We start from the raw sequence: 22,398 nt of genomic DNA on the forward strand, positions 1-22,398 counted from the left end.
CAAATGGCACCTGTGAGAGGTGACATAGGGACCCTGCAGATCCTCTTGCCAAAACTTCAGATATTGATGAGCCACAGAAAGTCTTGTTCATTTGCCATCAAGCCAGATCTGCTAACTCCAGGACCACAGCTGAAGTCATGAGCTTTGACCTCTGGAAGCCATCCAGACCACCCCCTAAGGAGTCTCCTTATGGTGTTGTTGAGCCCTTCATTTTAACCTTCATGAAGATATTCAGTGTAACATAAATTCAAAGTCTAAAGCATTCTATAGATGGGCTCTATCATGGCTAGAATTTACTGAAATAGCCCTAGAATAAAGAATAGAGCTGCATATGCCAACACCAGAAAGCAAAGTATATGCTCTTAGGCCACTGAAGCATGTAATTTCAGCTCTGAGTACCAAGGAGACAACTACAGAGAAAAAAATAGATGTTAGGGGGAGGTATGTTAGGAGAAGGGCTGGAGTAGACCCAAGGAAGCAGGAACCAATGTTCCAGATAATTGAACAGCAGGATACATGTGGAGCCAGAGAATTTAGCCCCTGGAATTAAATGCTATTTAGTGCAGCATCCCAGAGAGCAGAGGAAGCTGAACTGTCAGCCACTTGGTAGATTTCCCATTGATTTTTTTGGGCAGAAGTTTTTTTTTCACACAGCATGGAAAGTGACAAAACTCCATTTTCTGTCTTGGAGAGGAGACAGAAAGGATGCTCCAGCTGCCCTTGTCTGACCATACATTCTGACTTTGGGGTGCCAGAATGCCCTTGTAAGTGCTTGGAACTGGGATCTAATAGCTGGAGATGAAGTCTGCTACAACATGTAAGTGCATTCATAGTTAGGCATCACTCACTGTCTGATATTTTTATTTGTATATGGTTTTCCTTCTTTGAACTAAATTGAGCTTATCCACTCTACCAGTCCCTTATGCCTTCAGTGACTGTAAGATCTTTGGATTTCACAGAGGAGGGAAGTTTCAAAAAATAGTTTTGGGACTGATTTGTTTAAATCACAGTAGCAGCAGCAGCAGTAGCAACTCTAGCTCTTTAATATGACCATTATTTACTAGAAGAAAGGGCATTTTTTCCCCCCAACAGGAATGATGTAATCTCAGAATAAAATACACTCCTTTGCATTGAATACATTTAGTTTAATAAATAACTCTCTACTTTGCCCTTATTTTTCTCATATTGACGTGGACTGGTGAAAATGTTAGCAGGAACTGATACTGGTATGTAGAGGACATTTGGAAATGGGAATAGACATTGCTTCCTGGTTGCCTGTGCTGTATTCAGCTGTCCATTCAGACAAGGATCCTGCTGCCATTGGCCACTTCTGTAGCACAGTGACCAATGAAATCTCCTCCTTTCAAAGCTCCCCTGCCCCTCTCCACATTCTATTGGCTGTTTATGTGGTCGCTTCAAATGAGAGAGAAATTTAGAGGCATCCTTCTTTCGTTCATCACTGCCACCAAGTTATAGGTAATAGCTGGGAAGGAACTCCTTTCATCAAAATGTGAATAAGGTAGTGGAGAATTCTTTTCTTGCGCATGTAATTATTTTTATTCTTTGCAAGTGTTTTCCTAGTATTTTATGCGGATAGTCAAGTTTCAGTGATCTCCTTTCTGATCATTTCCTCTGTTAATTACATATGATAATTACATGTGCCGTTGTCCAGCAATCTCTTTAGCATCTACCTCATTTCTTAAGGGAATATGCACTTAAGAGAAGACCATCATTAATTCAAGAAGGCAAGCAAATTGAAACTAGAAAGGGTTATCAGGAGATCATCTACTTTCATTTAACCCCCAGTACACTGCAAAGCATACATGTCTTTGGGGCGACCATGATTTGGGATTTTCTGTGATACCTCTCTATCTCATTAGTCATCAGTAATGACTACTAAGAAGTCACCTTCAGTGGGATAATATTACCAACATCTAAAAGATACACATTGATATATTCACAGTGATTCATTTGTAATCAGTAGTGGAGAGATGTGTAACTTGTCTTATTTGTATATTTAGAGTCATACTGGAATGAGCTATTTTTAATAGAATAGGGCTTTCTCTTTTTAAGACGTATGGCACCAGTGTGAGCTAGAGTGAGATCATGTTTAAAAATAGGATAAGCTTCCAAATGTGATTCCAGTATTAAATTGACCTCCAAAATGTTGAGACTCTTCTTTCACATAAATACCTTAAGCAGTTGGCTAAAGAATAGGGAAAACAAACAGAATATATATATATATATATATATATATATATATATATATATATATATATAGTTGAATACATATATTTGAACATATGTTTCAATGTATGATTGAAGTATACATAATTATATATAATATACATGTATTTGTGTGTAGTTAGCTGGGTTTTTGATATTTGGGATGTCAGATTGAAGCAGCAATGTAATAAATAATGTTATCAATGATGGCATAAATAAATAATGCTATTTATTTACTTTAGCTGGTGTTTTAGCTATTTGGGAGGTCAGATTGAAGCAGCAGAAATGTCAGAGGTTGCAGGTGAGATGGCCTCTCATGACTGAGTTTTTTCCCAAAAAGACACTAAGCCTCCTAGATTTCTCCCAATGGAGAAATCTTTAGGTATTTCCATAAATGCTTCCTCCCTCACAGGTGCTTGAGACAGATCAAAGTGCAAGTGAGAACCAGAGTTCCTTCTGAACTGAGTTTCTGATGATAGAGTCTTGCTTGACAGTTTGGGCATTCTGGTGAAAATTAGAACGAGAGGGCCAGGTAGCTCTTTGTGAATTGCATTTGAATGGGCTGGGGGAAGTTACAAATCATCTTAAGCTCATCATTTGGTTTATGATCAGAAGATTCTTCTTGAGGACTTGTCTTGTATCTGTGTTCCCAGTAAAACCCTGCTTTTCCTGCAGGCCCTATCACTTCATGGATGGCCAAAAAAATTTGTATTTATTAATCAGTTTGTCACAGCAAATACATTCTTCCCAGCAAGATTGCAGGCTGAAGGTGTACTGTCTAGAAATATCCAGTTTTGTTCAGTCAAAACCATTTTAGGTCTTAGAGATTACATACTCAAATCTCAAAAGACCCTATAAAGCACCCTTGTAGATACTGTAAATCAGCTTACATAGTTACAGAACTGGAGTGATCTGTTTCATTGCTGGATCCTCCTCTTTCTCAAAAATTTGTTTCAAGAAACACAAGAATGATGAGATGCTTCATTACAAAATGGTTCTGTGGATCAATCAGTTTAGAAAATGTAGATCAGCCGGGCGCAGTGGCTCAAGCCTGTAATCCCAGCACTTTGGGAGGCCGAGGCGGGTGGATCACAAGGTCAGGAGATCGAGACCATCCTCGTCAACATGGTGAAACCCCATCTCTACTAAAAATACAAAAAAGTAGCTGGGCATGGTGGCGCGTGCCTGTAATCCCAGCTACTCAAGAGGCTGAGGCAGGAGAATTGCCTGAACCCAGAGGCGGAGGTTGCGGTGAGCTGAGTTCGCGCCATTGCACTCCAGCCTGGGTAACAAGAGCGAAACTCCGTCTCAAAAAAAAAAAAAATGTAGATCAATTATTTATTTACTGACATTTCTCTTTACCTCAATTTTGTCTCTTTTGTTAGTTTCTTTGTCCCCAGGGCCAATGACAGTGCTTGATACTTTGTAGTCACTTACATACTTGGTAGCCACAATAAATGTGTTTACTGAATGGAAAATTTCTTTTACCTTCCTATCTCAGTACACTTTACTGAGATAAAGGCACTGGTAGGTTCTGCAGAAATAAGATTTTTAAACTCTGCATCTTCCAAGCTTTTTTGACCACAAATCCCCCTATCTTGAATTGCCTCTATATGTTTCATGGAACGCTGTTTGGGAAACAGTGCCCTAAAGTTCTTAGCTGCTTTTATTCACAATTTCCACACACTAGACCTGTTTCTGATATCTGGACAAGATCTATATACATCTCCCTCCATGTGGCTGCTTTCCAGTGTCCTTAATTTTCTTCCTCAGCGCACTAAATTTATTTCCCCAATTGTTTCATAGGTGACATAATGTCTACATATGGCACAATTCTTCCTAGTTTGTCCATGCCTTGTGGGCACTACTTCACAGAGTATCAGACCCAGTGCTCATGGGATCTGACCTTGTGGTAGAGCTTGGACACCTAACGTAATCTGACCTATTAAGTAATTACTAATTTTATGAGTTGAAACAGGTAGCATCTAGGCATGTGTCCTACTGCTGCTTTAAAAACCAATTAAGACATCACTTTTGGAAGCCTGCTCTGAGGCTGCAATTGTCCTTATCACCATTACTATGATTCTCTGTAATTGCCAAATTATGTGTTTGTTTCTCTAGATTATAATCTCCTTGGGGCCAGACACTGTTTTATTTATAAGTGAGCCTCCAGCACCTGGTATATTTGCTAGGTTCTTTTTTTTTTTTTTTTTTTTTTTTTTTTTGGAGAGTCTTCCTCTGTCACCCAGGCTGGAGTGCAGTGGCTCCATCTCAGCTCACTGCCTCCACCTGCTGGATTCAAGCAATTCTCCTGCCTCAGCCTCCCAAGTAGCTGGGACTACAGGCATGCACCACTGTGCCCAGCTAATTTTTTTTGTTGTTGTTGTTCCAGAGACGGGCTTTCACCATGCTGGCCAGGCTGGTCTCAAACTCCTGACCTTATGATCCACCTGCCTTGGCCTCAAAAAGTGCTGAGATTACAGGCGTGAGCCACTGTGCCCAGCATGCTAGGTCCTTAAGAAGCATATATATGAAATGAAGAAATTAATGAGTGGATGAATGAAAGATCGAGTGCCTCTCTAAGAAGATTGTCCCTAGGGCAGTGTTTCTGGTCTTTTGTTATAAACGTCCCTTGAGATTTTTTCTATTCTCTCCCAAATGGACTTCAAATTTTGGAAAGATTCTGTTTACCAAACTATATTAAATAAGAAGTAGTTTATTTTCCTACGATTTGATCAAATGCTTAGTTTTTGCTCAGCATGAGATAAAAGGCATTACCAATGCAGTTGATGATCCAGCCAAGAGTAAGGCCATTTAAAGGCAGCCTAATGACGCTTGTCAATGTGAGGTTTTTACTATTGTTATTATTATACTTTAAGTTCTGGGTTACATGTGCAGAATGTGCAGGTTTGTTAAACAGGTACACATGTGACCTAAAGCCATAAAAGAAAACCTAGGCAGTACCATTCAGGACAATGTGAAATTTTATTCAGAGTTTTGGAATCCAGAGAATGTCACTTCCATTATTACCTCCCAATACTTGCTGCTAGAACACCAGAGACCACAGACTGGCAAGGGTTAACCTTGAGCCTTTTCTGGGACCAGCACCTGGGCTGACTTCAGTTTGTGTGTTTTCCATGAGCCAGCTGTGGAAGAAGGTTAAGGTCATTAGTGAAAGCACTTTATTCTTTATTAGCTCCCCTACGAGGAAGATGTGGTAGTCTTCGGATTTAGCTATAGTTGTTGAACACTCACAGTATGAGCCAACTCATTGCTGATATGGGAAAAACCTAGAGAGAATGCCAGGCTCAGCAATGTCAAGGCACAGCTGTGCAACTTCTGTCTCTCACGCTGAGATGTCCTAACCTTTCCCAAAGACTCCGCTTGTTTTCAGTTTCAGGGTGGAATCTGCATTCAGAAGTAGGTAGGGCCAAGAGCTTCCCCAACCTATTCCTGGAGCATGCTTCCATCACCCCTGTGGCAGCCTTTTTCTGTGCCTAACTTGGAAGCCTCTGTACCTCTATTTTAAACTTGCTCCCTGCAGGCTTTGGGTTGTGGAAAAGGCAGGGGTTCCACCTTTCAGTCCTTATGAACTTCCTATGTCCCACAAGATGCAGGAAAAACACTAAGCCTAAGTGAGAGTACCCCAACAGTGCACATTACAGCTATTTTTTCTCTACTGTTTGTTAAAATGCCAATCCAACTGCTAGAAAAGAGGGCTTCTACTTTAAAAGGAATTATTTCGTGCTTTAAAAATTTTTTTTTATAATAATATACAGTTAGGTGGTACACAGTGATAATGATATACAAATATGTTGCACAATGATTGAATTAACCTAATTAATATATCCATCATCTTAAATACTTATCATTTATTCTTTTTAAGAAGGCTCATACCTTGGGACAGCTTTAAGGGGATCTAATCTACAGTGGTTTGCATTGAGGGCCTCAGGGAGAATGCTTGCTGTCTTTGAAAATGGCACAATTTTCTTCCCTCAAATCTGGGAATGGGGAGATCTGAGATGCAATATTTTCCTAGTAAGAAAGTGTTAAGTGGTATTTGAGTAAATGTTGACTTGGAGAGCCCCTGCTAAAATATCCATATGAGATCTCCAAGACCCTGTCATACAACAAGTTTTCCTTCTTATGAGAGTGGAGTCGCTAGCGATTAAGACCGTTTCCCATAAACAAGGTATGTTCGTCAAGATTGTTGCAACTTTTCCTGTGTATACTAAGAGAAAATGAAACAGTACAACCAAATGATCTGTTTAATGCTTTTTTAGTTAGAAATCATGCTTCCTTTTCCTTTTATTTTTTAAGTATTTATGTCACTATAATCTGTTTTCCAAAAAAAGCAAATGAATGTTTAATGAGATCTTATTGTGGGAGGAGGTCTGTGGGACTCTGCTATGGAAAGCGGTTTAAGTAATTTTCAGAATAGTCTCATAGCTTCTGCTCCAGGAAACGCTATAACAAGGGTCATAATGTCCATTCTGTTGAAATAATAGCCTAGACATTTCTAATAAGCCTGCTGTAGGATTTCAGCACCCCTCTGTTGTCTGGTTTCCAGTTCCCAGTTATGAGTACACAATGTCAGTCTGGGGCTCAGGCCATTTGGGAAATTGTTGCTTCCCATCTTTAGGCAGAGTTGGAAGTTTCCCATGATTGTCTGGATGCTAATTTTGATAGGGATTAGGGGATCTGTGAAGTCCTTTGATTGATGTCTGCTCCTTGGTGCCCTGAAATTTCAGTCTATAATGAGGAGAATAAAACAATGACAGAGAGGAGCCCCTAGCTTTGGCTGATGCCACAGTAGGTACATATTCATTTGCTACTCATTTGAACCCCATAACCTCACACTTGGCCTTTCAACTAATATTGATAAACTGGAGCATGAAAGCAGTTTATTCATTTTGGGTTTTAGGTCCTAAGATATTCAAGTACAATACTAGGCTGTCTTTCTGGTGTACTTTGCCTGGCATTAAACACCTTGCTCCTTGCTTCAGTTCAACCTACTGGTGGGTCATGGCTTTAGACATAGATATACTCTCCTGGTTGTCTTTGGAAGTGATGTGGGCAATTGGTCAGCTGTGGCTTCTTTCTAGACCCAACCACAATTCTGCGTGATTGGGCAGAGCTCTCTGGATAAGAAGACTCAGACCTCACAGACAGAATTACCAATTCTGGATTTTGTCCTTTAGACCTGGCCTAAGGACTCCAGCCAGTTTAACGTGGGTCAAGTGGGGTCTGATAATGATTCCCTCCTGCCCAAGAAGGTTGTCTAATTCTATTCTACCAATCTACTAGCTAATCCTAGATGCTTGACTCTGATATTATTTTTTGAGCTCCTCAAAAAGAAGATCCTAATCTCAGTTTTGGAAATGTGATTATGTCTGAGACATTACACACTTGGGTCATTTTTTTAAATCAAAAAATGTTAAACTTCTGCAGAATTGGCTGAAACAGAACTTGGCACACTCAGATCAGACCACTTTGACACAATATGATTTGAGGCAAATTGTCCAATTGAATTTTTAGCTTTTAAAGTATCACATACTTAGTAATGTGTGGAACAGATATGCAAACTCCGGCAATGACTTCATCTCGGGTTTAGGGATGGTATAAGTGCTGGGATAAGGTATGATCTAGAAATGGAGGCAAGATTTCTGCCAGGATTCATATGGGACTCATAAGTAGGGGAGAGAGAAGCTGAAACATCAGTGGTTTGTTCATCAGGCCACAGGGTAGGTGTTTATTGAAATATCTCCTAGCACTGAATTCACTAGGTTGAAATGTCATTGGCTGTGGTTGGAGAGTTGACCACTATCCCATCATCTGAATGACCTTGGGTTGGCAACCTGGAGAATTTTAGCTCAGGAAATGAATAAACAAACATAGAACATCAAGACCTAAGCTACTCCATTTTCTTGTGAACCTGAAAGATGTAGATTTTTAAAAGTGTCAGTGCCATGGGGAAAAGAAGGGGTATGTGTGTGGTGGGGGGAATGTGTGTTTGTGTGTGTGTGTGTGTATGTGTGTGTGTGCATGTTTATATGTGTATGTCTGTGTGTTTTCTTAATAGAAATTTTAGGAAAATTGATATAGAATTATTTAAATTTTTAGCTTTGAAGGTTCAGAAGTAACTTTTAATTTAGGCAGATGAAAAGCTGTTATACCTTGATCAAGTTGCTGGTAAATGGCTCATGTTTTAAATTTATCAGTGTGAGCTTTTTTGAACCTTTATTACACAATTTACTAACTGAATGTAGTTATTAATGCTTTCCTTAATTTAGTTCCGGTGGAGCAACAAATTACTGACCTTCAAGAATCCAGCATCTCTTACTTTTTACCAGCTGTGGCAGGGCAAAACTGGGAAAAGAAGCAACCATCTAGGTTAGAGCTATATTGCTACATCTTTGGGGTTGTGGCTTCTACTTCCTTTTACTCTAACCTTCCCAACACAAGCATTTCTATAAGAATGGTGTAATTTGTTTAGCTTTTCTGGGTTTTTATTATCCAGAGTGTTTGTTTACAGGTTTATTACTAACGAGTGGTCCTGTATTTAAGTTTCCGCAAGACGTGAAGTCCAGAGTGCGTGATATCGCATGCAATGTGTCCAAAGTCCTTACCATCTCACAGTGTAATGTGATTCTTTAGGGGATTAAAGGTAACATAAAAGTCAAAGAGTGGGAAGAGGCAATGTGAAATCTAGTGGTGCATAATCTGAAATTCGCAACAGTAGTTTGGGGGATCTTTGAGTTAGAAGAGGACTTGGCAACAGTTTCCATCAATATTGTATGCTTACTGAAGATAAGCCACTGTAAATCTCTTTTAACACAAGATGAAGTAAAAATAAGTACATATATAAATAACCAGGATGAAGCTGTTTGGGCTAACACAAAGATATCATTTACCTTTTTTCTGGCTAGAATTCAGTCACCTTAGAGTGGGAAGACCCATTTGTTTGTGTAGAGCAGGAAAACTAGTGGGTCAGGACACATACGAAATCACATGAAAAATGAGAATATAAATTCACTCACATCAAATGCAATTTTGCTTGGAAAGAAAAACCTTCTTAGATATGAACTGCACTGGGTCAAACAGTAAAAGCTATCCTTGGTGTCAAAGAGATGAGACCAATCCTGATGTAGCTCAATGAAGACATTTTACACTGAAAAATCTGAGCCCAGTCCTTGGCAAAGAGAATGCCAAGATTGATAAAGAATAAATGCCGGTTCTTTGTTTTCAAATTGAGGAAATAAGTCAGGGGAAAAGAATCCAGATTGTTATTTTTTTCTCTGCCTGCTTATCTTCTCATATTTAAAAGATCATACATTTTTACCACCACATATTTAAAGTAGTATACAGTTATTGGTTCTTGTTTGTCAGCTCACAGTTGTATGACTCCCCAAACAACTAACTACTCAATATCTTGTGAAAGAAAAGTCCAGTTCATTTGCTTAGAAAAGTTTCAGCAGGTTATCAGCCGTGGGAGTAACCATGGCTGCGTGATATATGCTTGACAACCTAATAATAAATTTTTCAGATCTGTGTTTCAACATAAGCCTCAATCCTATCTCTACCTTTATCTTTTCTACCTTAGTCTACCCCAGGGACTTCAGAGGAAGGAAAGATGAGTCAACACAAATGGATCAAATTGCCTACTTAATCCATTCAATGTTTTCTGGAAGGCTTCAAATCCACTTGTCTTTTTGAACAGAGTGAAAAAACAGACCCTGCTAATGATTCTCCCTGGCTGAACTCAGCAGCTATCCTCAGAGTCAGGGCTAAGGACAGCCTGGGGAGTTTTATTGTCAGAAAAGCCATGTTACCGGAAGAGTGCAGCTTGACTTCAGGGAAATTTCCAAAGCTTTCCATGTTCTTGACCTAAGTCTGCAGATGTCTTATCTAATAAACATCAAAACTTAATCTGATGTTAAAATGATTTTAAAAATTACCTATGGGGAAAAATGTGCCTGTGATTGTCTGCATATTGATATTGGACATGGACAATCAGATATTCTGTAACTTACCACAGAAGCAGTTACCTATGAAAGCACTCCTTTCTAAAAATCAACATGCAATATTTCAGGTGTTTGTAGGGGGAGGAATTTCAGGTCCGAATTCCCTGTAGGGAAAGAGAAGCCTGTGCTTTGGTCTTGCGCAAAGAAACCCAGGTAGAGATGGTAGACTTGCTTTTTCTCTCTTTCTACGGTCTTGTTCCCTCATTTTTGGCTTAATTCCTGCTTGCTTGTAAATCTCAGCTTAAGGTCTTTCCTGATTAACTCAGATCAATGTTCCCTCCTTTACTACTCTGTCCTGTAGTAATTATAACCATGTTCACACTGAGCCTGCTGCTACCTCTTAGTAACACCACCAAACTCAGCTCCAGAGTACTTACCCCACCTTCATCTCTCTACCCCCAGAGCCTAGGACTTTACTGGCAAAGATCTACTGTAGTTTCTCAGTAAGCCATTGGTAAATGAAGGGCTGAATGAATGAATGAATAAATATGCATCTTGATAGGATTGCCTTTCTCAAGTTGAATAAAAGTAAAATGAGTGTGAATTTGAAGAGTGCATTTTCTTGCATGCCTTCATATTCACAAAACAGGGGCCTGCCATTTAGTTTGAATCCACCATTTAGGAGCAGAAACAAGAAGGAAAGAAATCAAATCCCCAGGGATCAATATCACTCAATAAGAGAACACAATGATCATGTTGAAAACAGGGCCTTGAAAGCAGGCAAAGTGTGATGATGTATGTAATATTGTTTGGGTGTTTATCTACATAAAATCAATACTCAGTTATCTGATGCTTAGAGAAAAGGGTAAATTTTATTCCCTAGTTAGGTAAGATTTTACCTTAAATACTTTTTTTTTATTTTTAACTTCTGTTGCTGAATTTGGTATTCATGTTTTAAGACAGTTCACCAGGATAAGCATAGCTGTTATCCTACAGCAAGATAACTGTAAACAGTGGATGTCGCCATGTCTTCCTGGTAAATTATTAATGCAGAATTCTGAAGTGTATGAGGCTCACCAGTATGACCACAGTCTTGCAGCCCATGTTTGAGATAAATAAATTGAATAGGGCAAGATCAGAGCTGAAAGGAATTGTTGGATCATCCAGTCCAGTTTTGCCATTGTGCAAATGAGGACACCGAGCCTTGGAGGGGAGAAGTGGTTGCCCCAGGTCTTTTAATAGCAACTGGAGAAATCTGGCTCCAACTCAGTTCTGCTTGGTTTCCATTCAGCCCCTTCCACTATCATATGTGCCAATTTTGAATTCTGCAGAGATTTACCCAAAGATCACAAGACTCACAGCCTACAGGACTAACCAGTAAACTTCTCAGTTTACTCTAAGGAGCCTGGGGCTCAGCACTGGGTCCACAGGGGGGTTTTAATCAGGATGGAAATCAACTGAGAATTCTTCCTTTTCTTCTAGTAAATATAGAGAACGGGATCTAAGAAAAGTCTCAGGTGGAATTGGTGAAGATATAGTAACCTAAACATATTCTTTTATCATACTTGCCAGCCAGCCAGCCTCCACTCTCTTCATATTTCCTTTTCTTCTGGTCTGAACATTTGCCAGCACAAGTGGGACTAAATTGAATGGTTGTTTGTTTTACTGCTAGACATATGTGAGAGGCTGCCTGGTGTTGCCTTTTTTCATGCTAACAATTATCATGCCAGGACACATAGGCAATGAGATCTTTCTTGGTTGGATAGAATTTCCAAAATTTAGCTGGAGTGGAATATGGTCATTTCCTGATGCTTTCATATAAAATTTCAAAGTAGCCCTGGTGAGCAAGTGATCCATATATATGAGAGGGTGAATACATGTACACATACATACACACCCCACACATACATACGCATATACATACCACACATATACACACTACACACATACCACATCACACCAACATACACATATACACACATCACACACATACATACCATGCACATATATTACATGCATATCATTCCTATATACACAGAACACATGTACATACATATACATACATAGGTACACCATACACATACCACATGCCTACCGCACAGACATATACTTGCACACAACACACATATATCACCACACATGGAAAGCAAACACACTTCATTGACTGGAATGTAGATAAACATCCACAAGGTCCCCAACACTGACAGGGGTAGAGAGCTTTACACATGTATATACACACCACACACATATATGCACCACACATATATACACACCACTTACACATGCCTCACATACACATATACACACATCACACACATACATCACATACATATGCAACATACACATACACATCACACATACATACACACATACACAGATGCACCATACCACACATATGTCACACCACATACACACCAAACATACATAATACATACACATTTAAGCACTAAACACATATACCACATGCATATCACACACATATACATGTACACTACACACATACATATACATATAACACATCCATACACCACATACATATCCACATAACACACACCATACTGCACATATATTCACACACATACCACACAAATACTCACTCACCTTCTGAGACTGACAGTTGACCTGAAAACAAGGTGGAAGGTGGACACCCAGCATATATCTTCAGGCCACAAAGAGGGAAGCAGTGTGATCTGATGGAAAGCGTGGGGCTTTTGGAATTAGACATTTGGGACTCTAATTCCATCTGTATTTACCTGCTATGTGTCCTTCAGGAAATTAGGGAATTAATTCTCTCTGAATCTCGATTTTCCCATTTGTGAAGTAGGCAGATTACACTTACTCTGTAAGGCTGGTGTGAGAATTAAGTGAAAAAAATGTGCACGCCACTCCCAAAATGCTACCTGTCCCAAAGCTCTCTACTCTTGTCAGTGTTGGTGACCTTGTGGATATTTATCCATATTCTAGGCAATGAAGTGTATTTGCTTTCCATTTGTTACATGGAAATAGACATTACATCTGTTTATAATCCTCATGGGAAACACATTAATTTCAAGATAACAAAAATGCCCCAAATCAGTCTATTGTGTAGAAATGACAAAATCACACAGTGGAGGTACCAGTGTGTACTTTTCTCCATGTGAGTCTTTTAAAAGGCCTAGGAGAGTAACAGAAACATGCTTGGATTCTCAGGCTGTAATAAATGTGAAAGGGAGGGATGGGATGAAGGTGATTCCAGAATATATGGAAACAAATCCCAGGCTGTGAAAAGGGACTTTGCTTCTAAAACAGTGGCCTCAGTTCTCTTGGCATATCACTAGTCATAAAAATCCAGTTAAAATGATTAATATCCTTCACACAATACATTTTATAGCTACATAAAAACCTTTGGTATCTTCTTGAAAATCTGAAGTCTAAGATGATTTTTTTTTTCTGCTAAGTCTACTCTTAACCCCGACAGTCCATTCTTCACAGACAGCCAAAGTGATCCCTTAAAAATCGAATTTAGATCATATCACTGCCCCACTTATAATCTTTCTATCACTTCCCTTGTAATAAAATACATCAACAAGGGTTGCAGGATGGAGGTCCCAGCCCCTTCAGCTCCATCTGTTACCCCTTTTCCTCTGCTCATTATGCTCTAGCCACTTGTGCCTTTTTGCTGTTCTAACACACTAAACTATTTTCTACTTTACGATGTCTACTGCTTTTCCTCTCTTTAGAATGCTCTTTTCCTGCTTTGCATGCAGGGTCCTCTTAGCACTCATTAAATCTCTAGAGAGGCTTTCTCTGACAATCCCTTCTGTATTCTATATGCTCCCTGATCATATCTATTTCCTTCATTACACTTATATGTTTTGATTGTCTGCAATCCTCACTTCTTCGAAACGTAAGCTCCTGGGCCGGGTGCAGTGGCTAACGCCTGTAATCCCAGCACTTTGGGAGTCCAAGGCAGGTGGATCATTTAAAGTCAGGGGTTCGTGACTTAGCCTGGCCAACATGGTGAAACCACATCTCTACTAAAAGTACAAAAATTAGGCAGGGGTGGTGGGGTATGACTGTAATCTCAGCTACTCAGGAGACTGAGGTGGGAGAATCGCTTGAACCCAGGAGGCGGAGGTTGCAGTGAGCCGAGATCACACCATGCACTCCAGCCTGGGCAACAGAGTGAAACTCTGTCAAAAAAAAAAAAAAAAGAAAGAAAAAAAAGAAAGAAAGAAAAAGAAATATAAGCTCCTGGAGGACGGGGATTTATTACTGGATCCTCAGTATTTAGTACACTTGAGTATCTATTAATTAAGAGCCCAAACCCAGATATAGATTTTACCCAGAGTATGCAGCAGAAAAGGAAAATTATAATCTTTATGATAAGGATCCTGTTCTTGTCTTCCTTTCATTTCCAATGTTGTTTTTACACTGAGAGATTCAATGTCCATGTTGATAACTCATTTAACAATCTAGCCTTGAACTTCATGGATAATCTCCCCAGATGTGAAATTTTTCACTTTTGGTCTACTTCAACCATCTGCTTCTACTTTTTATATCTTAAGTTCCAATAGCCCACCTGTGATCATAAACTTCTTGCCTTCCAGTTTTCTTACTTTCATTTTGCCTGGAAACTCAAGGCATGGGGAGTCTCACTGGGAGCTGAGTCAGGGTTCGGGAAACCAAGGCATCAAATTAAGAGGCAGAGCACCTGCACCTGTCAGAGGGCAGAGATTAAAAAGGCATGGGTGCTCAGGATATCCAAGAGCAACACTTGGATACCAGAGTGGGGCAAAATCAGTAATTTTAACCCAAATGGATACAGATATAGGGGCAGGGAAGACACAGAATCAAAACCAAGGGCATATGGTAAGGCAGACACAAACTAGAAGACTCACATAAGGGGCCAGAGATAATTATTAGTGATTTTCATGTTCCTCCAAGCCATTTACAAACTACAGAAATGGGTAGAGGGAGAAGAACAGGGATGGAATTGGAGATCTTGGAAACCCAGAGCCACCTCTTACCAATTATGATGACCTGGCTTCTGACTCTACCATCTGGCCAGATCCGCCTCTTGCCTGTGATGTCCTTCAATCCAATTCCAATAGGAAGCTTTCAGTCTTCATCTTCCTGGGCCTCTTGTTTCCATTTGACTTTGCTGATGACCCCTTTCTTCTCAAAATGTCATACTCTCTAGGCTTCCTGCCACCACATCCTCTAGTTCTCTCTGACTACTTTGACTGCTGCTTCTCTGTCTCTGTCAAGGACTACTGGCTCTCTTTCATCTTCCAATTGGTGTTCCTCAAGGTCTGCTTGTGCCTTCTTATTCCTTAATTTTATAGATTCTCAACAGTGATATCTTTCACTGCCATGTCTTCTACTAACACCAAAATTCTGGTGACTATTAAAACCAAATCCACATCTCTTGCACAGTTCTTTTATGCCCAAGGTTCACAAATGTGTGATCACTCTCCCTGGATTTTTCCCAGGCATCTCAAGCTCAGCATGTCCCAAAGAGAATTCCTAGTCTTCCCCGCACAAGCATTTGTTTCCAGTACTATGTTAGTACTGCTTATTTCAGCTGGGAGTTCTATCATCCACTCAGTCACCCAAGCAAAAAAAAATCTAGAATTCAAACTTGACTGGTTCCTTTCCCTCACTACCCATATCTATCATTTAATTCACTCATGCAACAAACTTTCATCAAGCCCTGTGATTTACCAGGTATTGTTCTAAATTGTGGGCTAAATTGTGGTAAGTAAAACGGATGTAATTTCTATCTTCATTAAGAATATAAACTACTGGCTGACTTTGTCTCTAAAGTGATTTTTTTCCCCATCCCTCTTTTTTTTTTTTTTTTTTTTTACTAGCAGTAGTTGGCATGTGATAGATGCTCAATTAATCCTTATTGAATGAATGAATACATGAGGATGTAACTATCTGAACATCTGCTGTCTGCATAGCACAGAATATGACACAGCAATCTGATGCCATTAAAAATATTTCTAAGCGCACATTATGAATCAATAGAAGCCAAAACATCTGGCCAATTTAGCTGGAATACCCCCAGTGAAGCATTAGTATACTTTATCTGTGTTATGCAAACACTCAGATGGTTGGGGCTTCCGTGGAATTGACTGGGTGTTTTGGCACAGCATAGGCTCAGCCAGACCAGTCTTGATCTTTTCCAGGGACAAATTATGTCTCTGAATTGCACATATGGCTCACTGACTTCTAGAGTTAAGCATAAGTACAAACACTGAATACTTGTGACTGTTTTAATTGGCTCAGTAATTTCCAAAATATTATTAGTGGCACATGGTTATTCATGAATATCAGCACACATTCACTGGCTCTTCAGTCTGAAGACATCAAAATGAATTCAGATTATTCATGCTGAAGACGGCGCAGATGGGTTACATCCAGGCAAAACTTGGGCCTCATAAAAAATGTATGGTTAAACAAGAATATCAATCCGTACATAATAATGACATCTTTTATAATAAGTACTTGGTGACATCAGGAAATATCTTTAGGAAATCAGCAAATAAATATTTCAAGCATTCTTATATAATTTAACCAGATCAATCAACTATGGAATAAAACCAAGCACCTCCACCTCTCTTCTTGGCTCTCAATTATTAGTAGCAAGTTCAGGTACCAATGAGATTAGAACACTAAGGAATTATTTCAGTTCCCACAATCAGCTTAAATGGAGGGAGTTTTTTCAAGAGTAAAAAAAAAAAAAAAAAAACGAAACAAAAACTAAAACTGAGACAGAGAACTTTATCCAGAATTACTAATGTATTCAGGGTGAGGCATGCATTTCTTTCTTTTTAAATAATCAGCATTCAGACCCGAGCTAACAATAGGCAAAAGCAGCAGAGAGGGCACTGTCAGCTGGTCATGCACCCACTCCAGGAAATACATAACACCATTATTTTATGAAATAACAAACTGTACCATGCACACCAACTCAGAGATGGAAAGACCCTAGGCATTGCAATTGGTTATGACTTGTGTAGGCATAATAATTTTGGGGGCAAATTAAACACTCACAAAAGAGCAGTCTAAGACCTAAGGGTCAACTCTTGCAAGGGCATGCAGGCTAGGTTCAACCTGCAGCTTTTTCGAGTAGAATCTGGCCCACGCATTTTCTCATAGTTCCTCCCCCACAGATCCAGAAAGAAACCAAAGACAGCCTAGCCTCAGAGTGCGCCATCAACTTTCAAAGGCAGAAGAAAGTGGGGAGACTTTCAGCCTTTTAACCTTTTCTATCTTAAAATCTTTCAGGCAGACATATTTTTCTTATCTACAAGTTAATGAGAAATGTTCAAGTCTTTGGAATTTAAAAATCTATGGAATTTAAAAATTAACCTTATATGTCTTCATAAAGCTCCAGACACTATTGGCTGGATACTTCATAGAACTCTCAACTTCTGCTTGGTTGAGGATCTTATCAGAAACTGTCAGGTAACTGTTAGATAAGTGTTATATATTGGCTATTTTTATTTCTTTCTCTAAAAATGTATGGTACCATCACACCATTGAACTTACATGAATTCAACTAAGTATGGTATCTAAAGAGGTTAAAGAGAAAATCCACATTAGAGTAGGTAATTTTGCCCAACTCTGAGCAAGCGTTCTGAGAGAACAGAATCTCTGTGTCCACCTTGGTTCTTGACCTGGCTCAACCTCAGTTATCTAGTGCCTCTTGGAGTCTGAGCTTCCCATTGGGTTTAATGTGACTTCAACATTTGAATAAATAACATAAAAGTAATTTTGGCTATTGATGATCTACTCCTTACGTACTGACTTTGTAGCCCCATCCTTCATATAAGATGCAAATCCATGCTATATAAAAATAGAATCATGTGGGTGGCTTTGAAATTACATGCTCCTCCTGAACTCCCTAATTCTGGGCATCACTTGGTGCTGTTTTCCTATTTCCAAATCAGCAGTGCTCTCCTGATTTTGAATCTTAGAGGGTGACGCAGAACTGATGATGGCCAGCCACTGAAAAAGGGGCATTCTCATGTACTTGACCCTCCCCTTTAGTTTAATAACAGAGGGTTTATCTTTTCCAACATGAGTGTGTTTTTTTTTTGGTAAAATTACAATTCAGCTTCACATATTTATTTTTAGCTAGGTTACAAAAGAAACAAAAAAGGAGAGGGTGTTAGGAACCTCTGGCATTTCTGGCATTTCCTGGAATTGCAAACAGAGGTTAATTCTGACCTGAGGAGATGCAGAGATAGTTTGATCATTTGCAATTACCGTGCTCACTGGAGAAAAGGTTAAAGATGAATCAGTTTTCTCTGAGGCGTCTGGATTGGAGATGCACACAAGCATGCATTCATAGCCAAGCAGAAGGAGGAAGAGAGGACTTACATTCTGTTTCCCCACGATGTTATCAAAGGGCAGTTCAGGGCTCCAGGATCCTTCAGTGAACGTGGCCCCACTGTTTCTCCGGTCTGAGGAGCTCACTGACTCCTTGACAATATCTTCAGGCAAGGACAGCAGACTGTCCTCAGGCTGCTTAATTAAATAAGTCTCTATATTATGCTTCCTCAGGAATTCATTCCTCTCTTTACCATGACCCTCTTCCACATTATAGTCACCGTTGAGACAGTCCAGTGTGGCTTTGGAAATGTGAATCCTCCTGTGTGTAGAAGGCATAGGTCATTACAAACTCCTGATGTTACCTGCAAAGTCTATTTATTTTTTGTCCCAGGCAAAGCCAACATCAGGGCTGCACATGGGTACTATTAAGACATGTCCTCAAGGACAATACTTGTCTTCCTAAAAAGTAGAAAGAATATAAGAAAATAGAAGCATAAATTCATGAGTGCAGTATCACTGACATCAACCCAAGACACACTGCTATCTCTGATCAGATACAGTCCTTCTGTGTTACACCTAGCACATCTTTTGGCTTTTCTTATGATTGTCAGCCTGATCTCAGCAAACTTTACAAGTCAGTGTTTTTTCTAGTGGTGTTGATTAGAAAAACAAGTGCTACAAATATTTCTGAACCCCTGTGGCAATTATTGTCCAGATCACCATGCCAAAACAGCTCTTTTGTTGTCTTGGAAACTTTTCTATCATTTCAATCTTCATATATTTGTATCTTGTTTCTACAACTTGTCTATATGCTTCTCAAGGGCAGTTCTGATAAGTCCATAGGGCTACAGTGAGTGTCCTTTGGGAAAACCACTGTAGGGTATAATTTTCCCTGTAACGTGTATATTATAAGGAACAAAGAACAAAGCTGTGGACATGTACAGGCTGGCAGCTGGCTGGGCTCACTCACAAGTGAAGTGACTCATGGCTGCACAATTGTCAGCCACTATAGCTCATGATTCAGGTTTCTTTTTTAGCAAATAGCATATGATATCAGGGCCTTAAGGATCACACTTGATTCATGGAAATTTCACATGGTAAATTCTTCTGGGGAAGAATTTCTCTGTCCTCATAACTGTCTAATTCAATCAGACTACTTATTGTGTTATAATGTGGGCTGGGTAGACTAGCAAGGTAAGGTGGTTATGAACATGGACTTTACTGCTAGATCTCCTGGATTCAAACCCTAGCTCTGTCACTTGCCAGCTGAGAGATCTTGGGCAAACTACTTAGCCTTTCTATCTGTCTATCTTCTTCCCCATAATATGGGAAAAATAATAGCACCTATCTCTTATGATCATTATGATTATTCTACAAGTTGATTTGTGTAAGGTAGTCGAAACAGTGCATGGTACAGTATATACAGTATAAATGCAAATACAAAAGTTTTTACGAGTATTCTAAAAAATGCCATTGGAATCATATTACTGTTGGGTATCCCATGCCTCCTCAAGGCTTATGGAAGACAGTTGTCAGGCCTTCTGAACAAGGCCTCTAAGCTTTCATTCTCTGGCTCTGTCACTTCAAAGCTCATTTTCTGACACTCTTCTAATATAGCTCCTTTATGCTTTCTCCAGCTAGTCAAGTAATTGGCAATTCTCCAAATTCAATGCCTATTTGATGCTTGCTAACAATTTCCTACTGTCCAATTCAGCTCAGAAGTCATTTCCCTAAAGTTACCTTAGTATTCCTTTGAATGAAAGAATGCTTAATATTTTGCTTGGCTTTTGTAATGCTAAGAACAATATATCCAAGTAAACAGATTTTTTAAAGAAAATTTAGAGTGGCTTTTTAAAACTCATTGTGGTGGCTCACGCTGAGGAAGCTGAGATGGGTAGATCACTGGACCTCTGGAGTTTGAGACCAGCCTGGGCAACATGACAAAATCCTGTCTCTACCAAAAAAGTACAAAAGTTAGCTGGGCGTGGTGGTGTGCACCTGTAGTCCCAACTATTTGGGAGGCTGAAGTAGGGGGATTGCTTAAACCCGGGAGGTTGAGGTTACAGTGAGCTCGAGATCACGCCACTACACTGTAGCCTGGATGACAAAGTGAGACCCTGTCTTAGAAAAAATAAATACATTCATTAATTAAATAAGATGCAGTTTACTTTTAGTATTAGCTCCGCTACCCCTCTCATTCTTCTAACCCATTCTGCTAAATCCCTCCTCATAGAAAGAATGATTCATTGCAAATAACATGTGAAAAAACAGAAACTACAAACAAATCATTTCTGATAATTTAAGGCATGTTCTCCACATCTTCCAAATAAATATCTTGATTGATTTCAAGTGCAATGTATTACAAATAGGTATGTGAAAGATGTTTGCACTCTCTTGAGAAATGTCCTGAATAAGCATAAAATATTCCCAAGATATATTTTGTTCATATATATGAACTCAATCATACTTCCCTGGGAGAGTAACAGATCGTTTGACCTTCCATGAAAGGGAAGTCCCCGTCTGCTTTCTCAGATCAAGCTCAGAGTTAAGAGTGGAAGCTTACCTTTTCTCCTAGGCAAAATGAACCTGGTAGGAGGGTTTTATAAAGTACAATGGTTGATTTTCTTTTAAGATAATTAAGTTAAATATCAACCCCATTTAGCATTTTCTCTGGATTCTACATTTATTATTCTGCTGTCAGTATGCATGGGGACTAATATTTCCATGTATTAAATCCATGTTATGTTTTTGCTAGTGAACGAGATTCTTGTCTTCACTGATTCTTCTGCTGCAGTGCTAATCAATATACACTTAAATGTTTTGATAGAAACTGGGTTTTAGATGTTTCTTTTCATCCTTGCTACTAACTTGAGCTTTGGGGTAAGGCATTTGCAGATGAAGTTCTGTAGATTGCATTTCTTTCTAAGGAGATGTGTCAGTTTTTAGGCAATATTCCCATGTATTGAGTGTCAAGTAAACTTGACATTTTCTGAAAATTTTTAATGCTAGGATATAATAAAAGTAGTCATGATAGTAAATAAGATCTAACGATTGTGTAACCGTTGCTTTGTATAAATGTTATCTAGTAGCCAAAGGTAGAACTTACACTCCATGGATTATCTCATGTAATTTCTATTCTTCCAGCAACCTTAGGTGACTGACATTTCTTTGTCTCACTTTGGAGATGCTGAAACTGGCCTAGAAGTCACAAGTATGTATTTGGCCCCAAATCATATTAGTGGTTAGTGGCAGTGCTGGATTGAGACAAGAACTTTTACTTTCAGGGTCTCTCTACCACCCTGCAACTGTATTATATGGTAACCACTACTACATCAACCACAGTTAATATTTACCGAGTACAGGACAAAGGACTTTATATGCATTATCTCATTTAACACAAGCTCAGAAACGGCGATCTTCATGGTGTGGTACTAAGACCAGCAGTTCCTACCAGGAAACTGGTAGAAAGGTATCATCTTGAGTTCTATGCCAGACACATTGGACCAGAAACTCTGAGGGTGGGGCCCAGCAATCTGTGGTTTAATAAGCCCTCAGGTTATTCCAGTGCTGATGTTTGAGAACCATTGTTCTAGAAACCCAAGGCTCAGAGGTGTTAAAGAAGACGACAATAAAAAAGGTGGAAAGATACAAGTCAAAACAAGATCAAACCATGGTGGGTTTGGAGACCTGTTTTGACATTCCTGCATTTTGCACATTGACAACATCCTTTGGCTAAGCAGAACTGGATACTGTATAGAAGACTACACTGAGTGCTTTATCTAGACTAAGTGCATATTCACATTTGAAACTACATTTCTGAGGCTGATGTTTTCAGTTCAAAATTACAGTGAAGAAACTGGGCAGGGCATAAAGTACTTGC

General features: G+C 39.3%; 1 protein-coding gene across 3 annotated transcripts in view; it reads right to left on the minus strand.

Annotated features, from left to right (window-relative positions):
* ADCY8 (adenylate cyclase 8) overlaps positions 1-22,398 on the minus strand; it is a 276,013-nt gene that overhangs the window by 116,977 nt on the left and 136,638 nt on the right. For all 3 annotated transcript variants that reach the window (XM_039464343.2, XM_039464342.2, XM_039464341.2), the window contains exon 7: positions 18,567-18,837. In XM_039464343.2, the coding sequence (XP_039320277.2) occupies positions 18,567-18,837 (271 nt within the window). The remainder of the gene's footprint in view (positions 1-18,566; positions 18,838-22,398) is intronic.

The sequence above is a fragment of the Saimiri boliviensis genome, chromosome 15 (genome assembly GCF_048565385.1).
Source record: "Saimiri boliviensis isolate mSaiBol1 chromosome 15, mSaiBol1.pri, whole genome shotgun sequence".
In the NCBI taxonomy this organism is placed as follows: Eukaryota; Metazoa; Chordata; class Mammalia; order Primates; family Cebidae; genus Saimiri; species Saimiri boliviensis.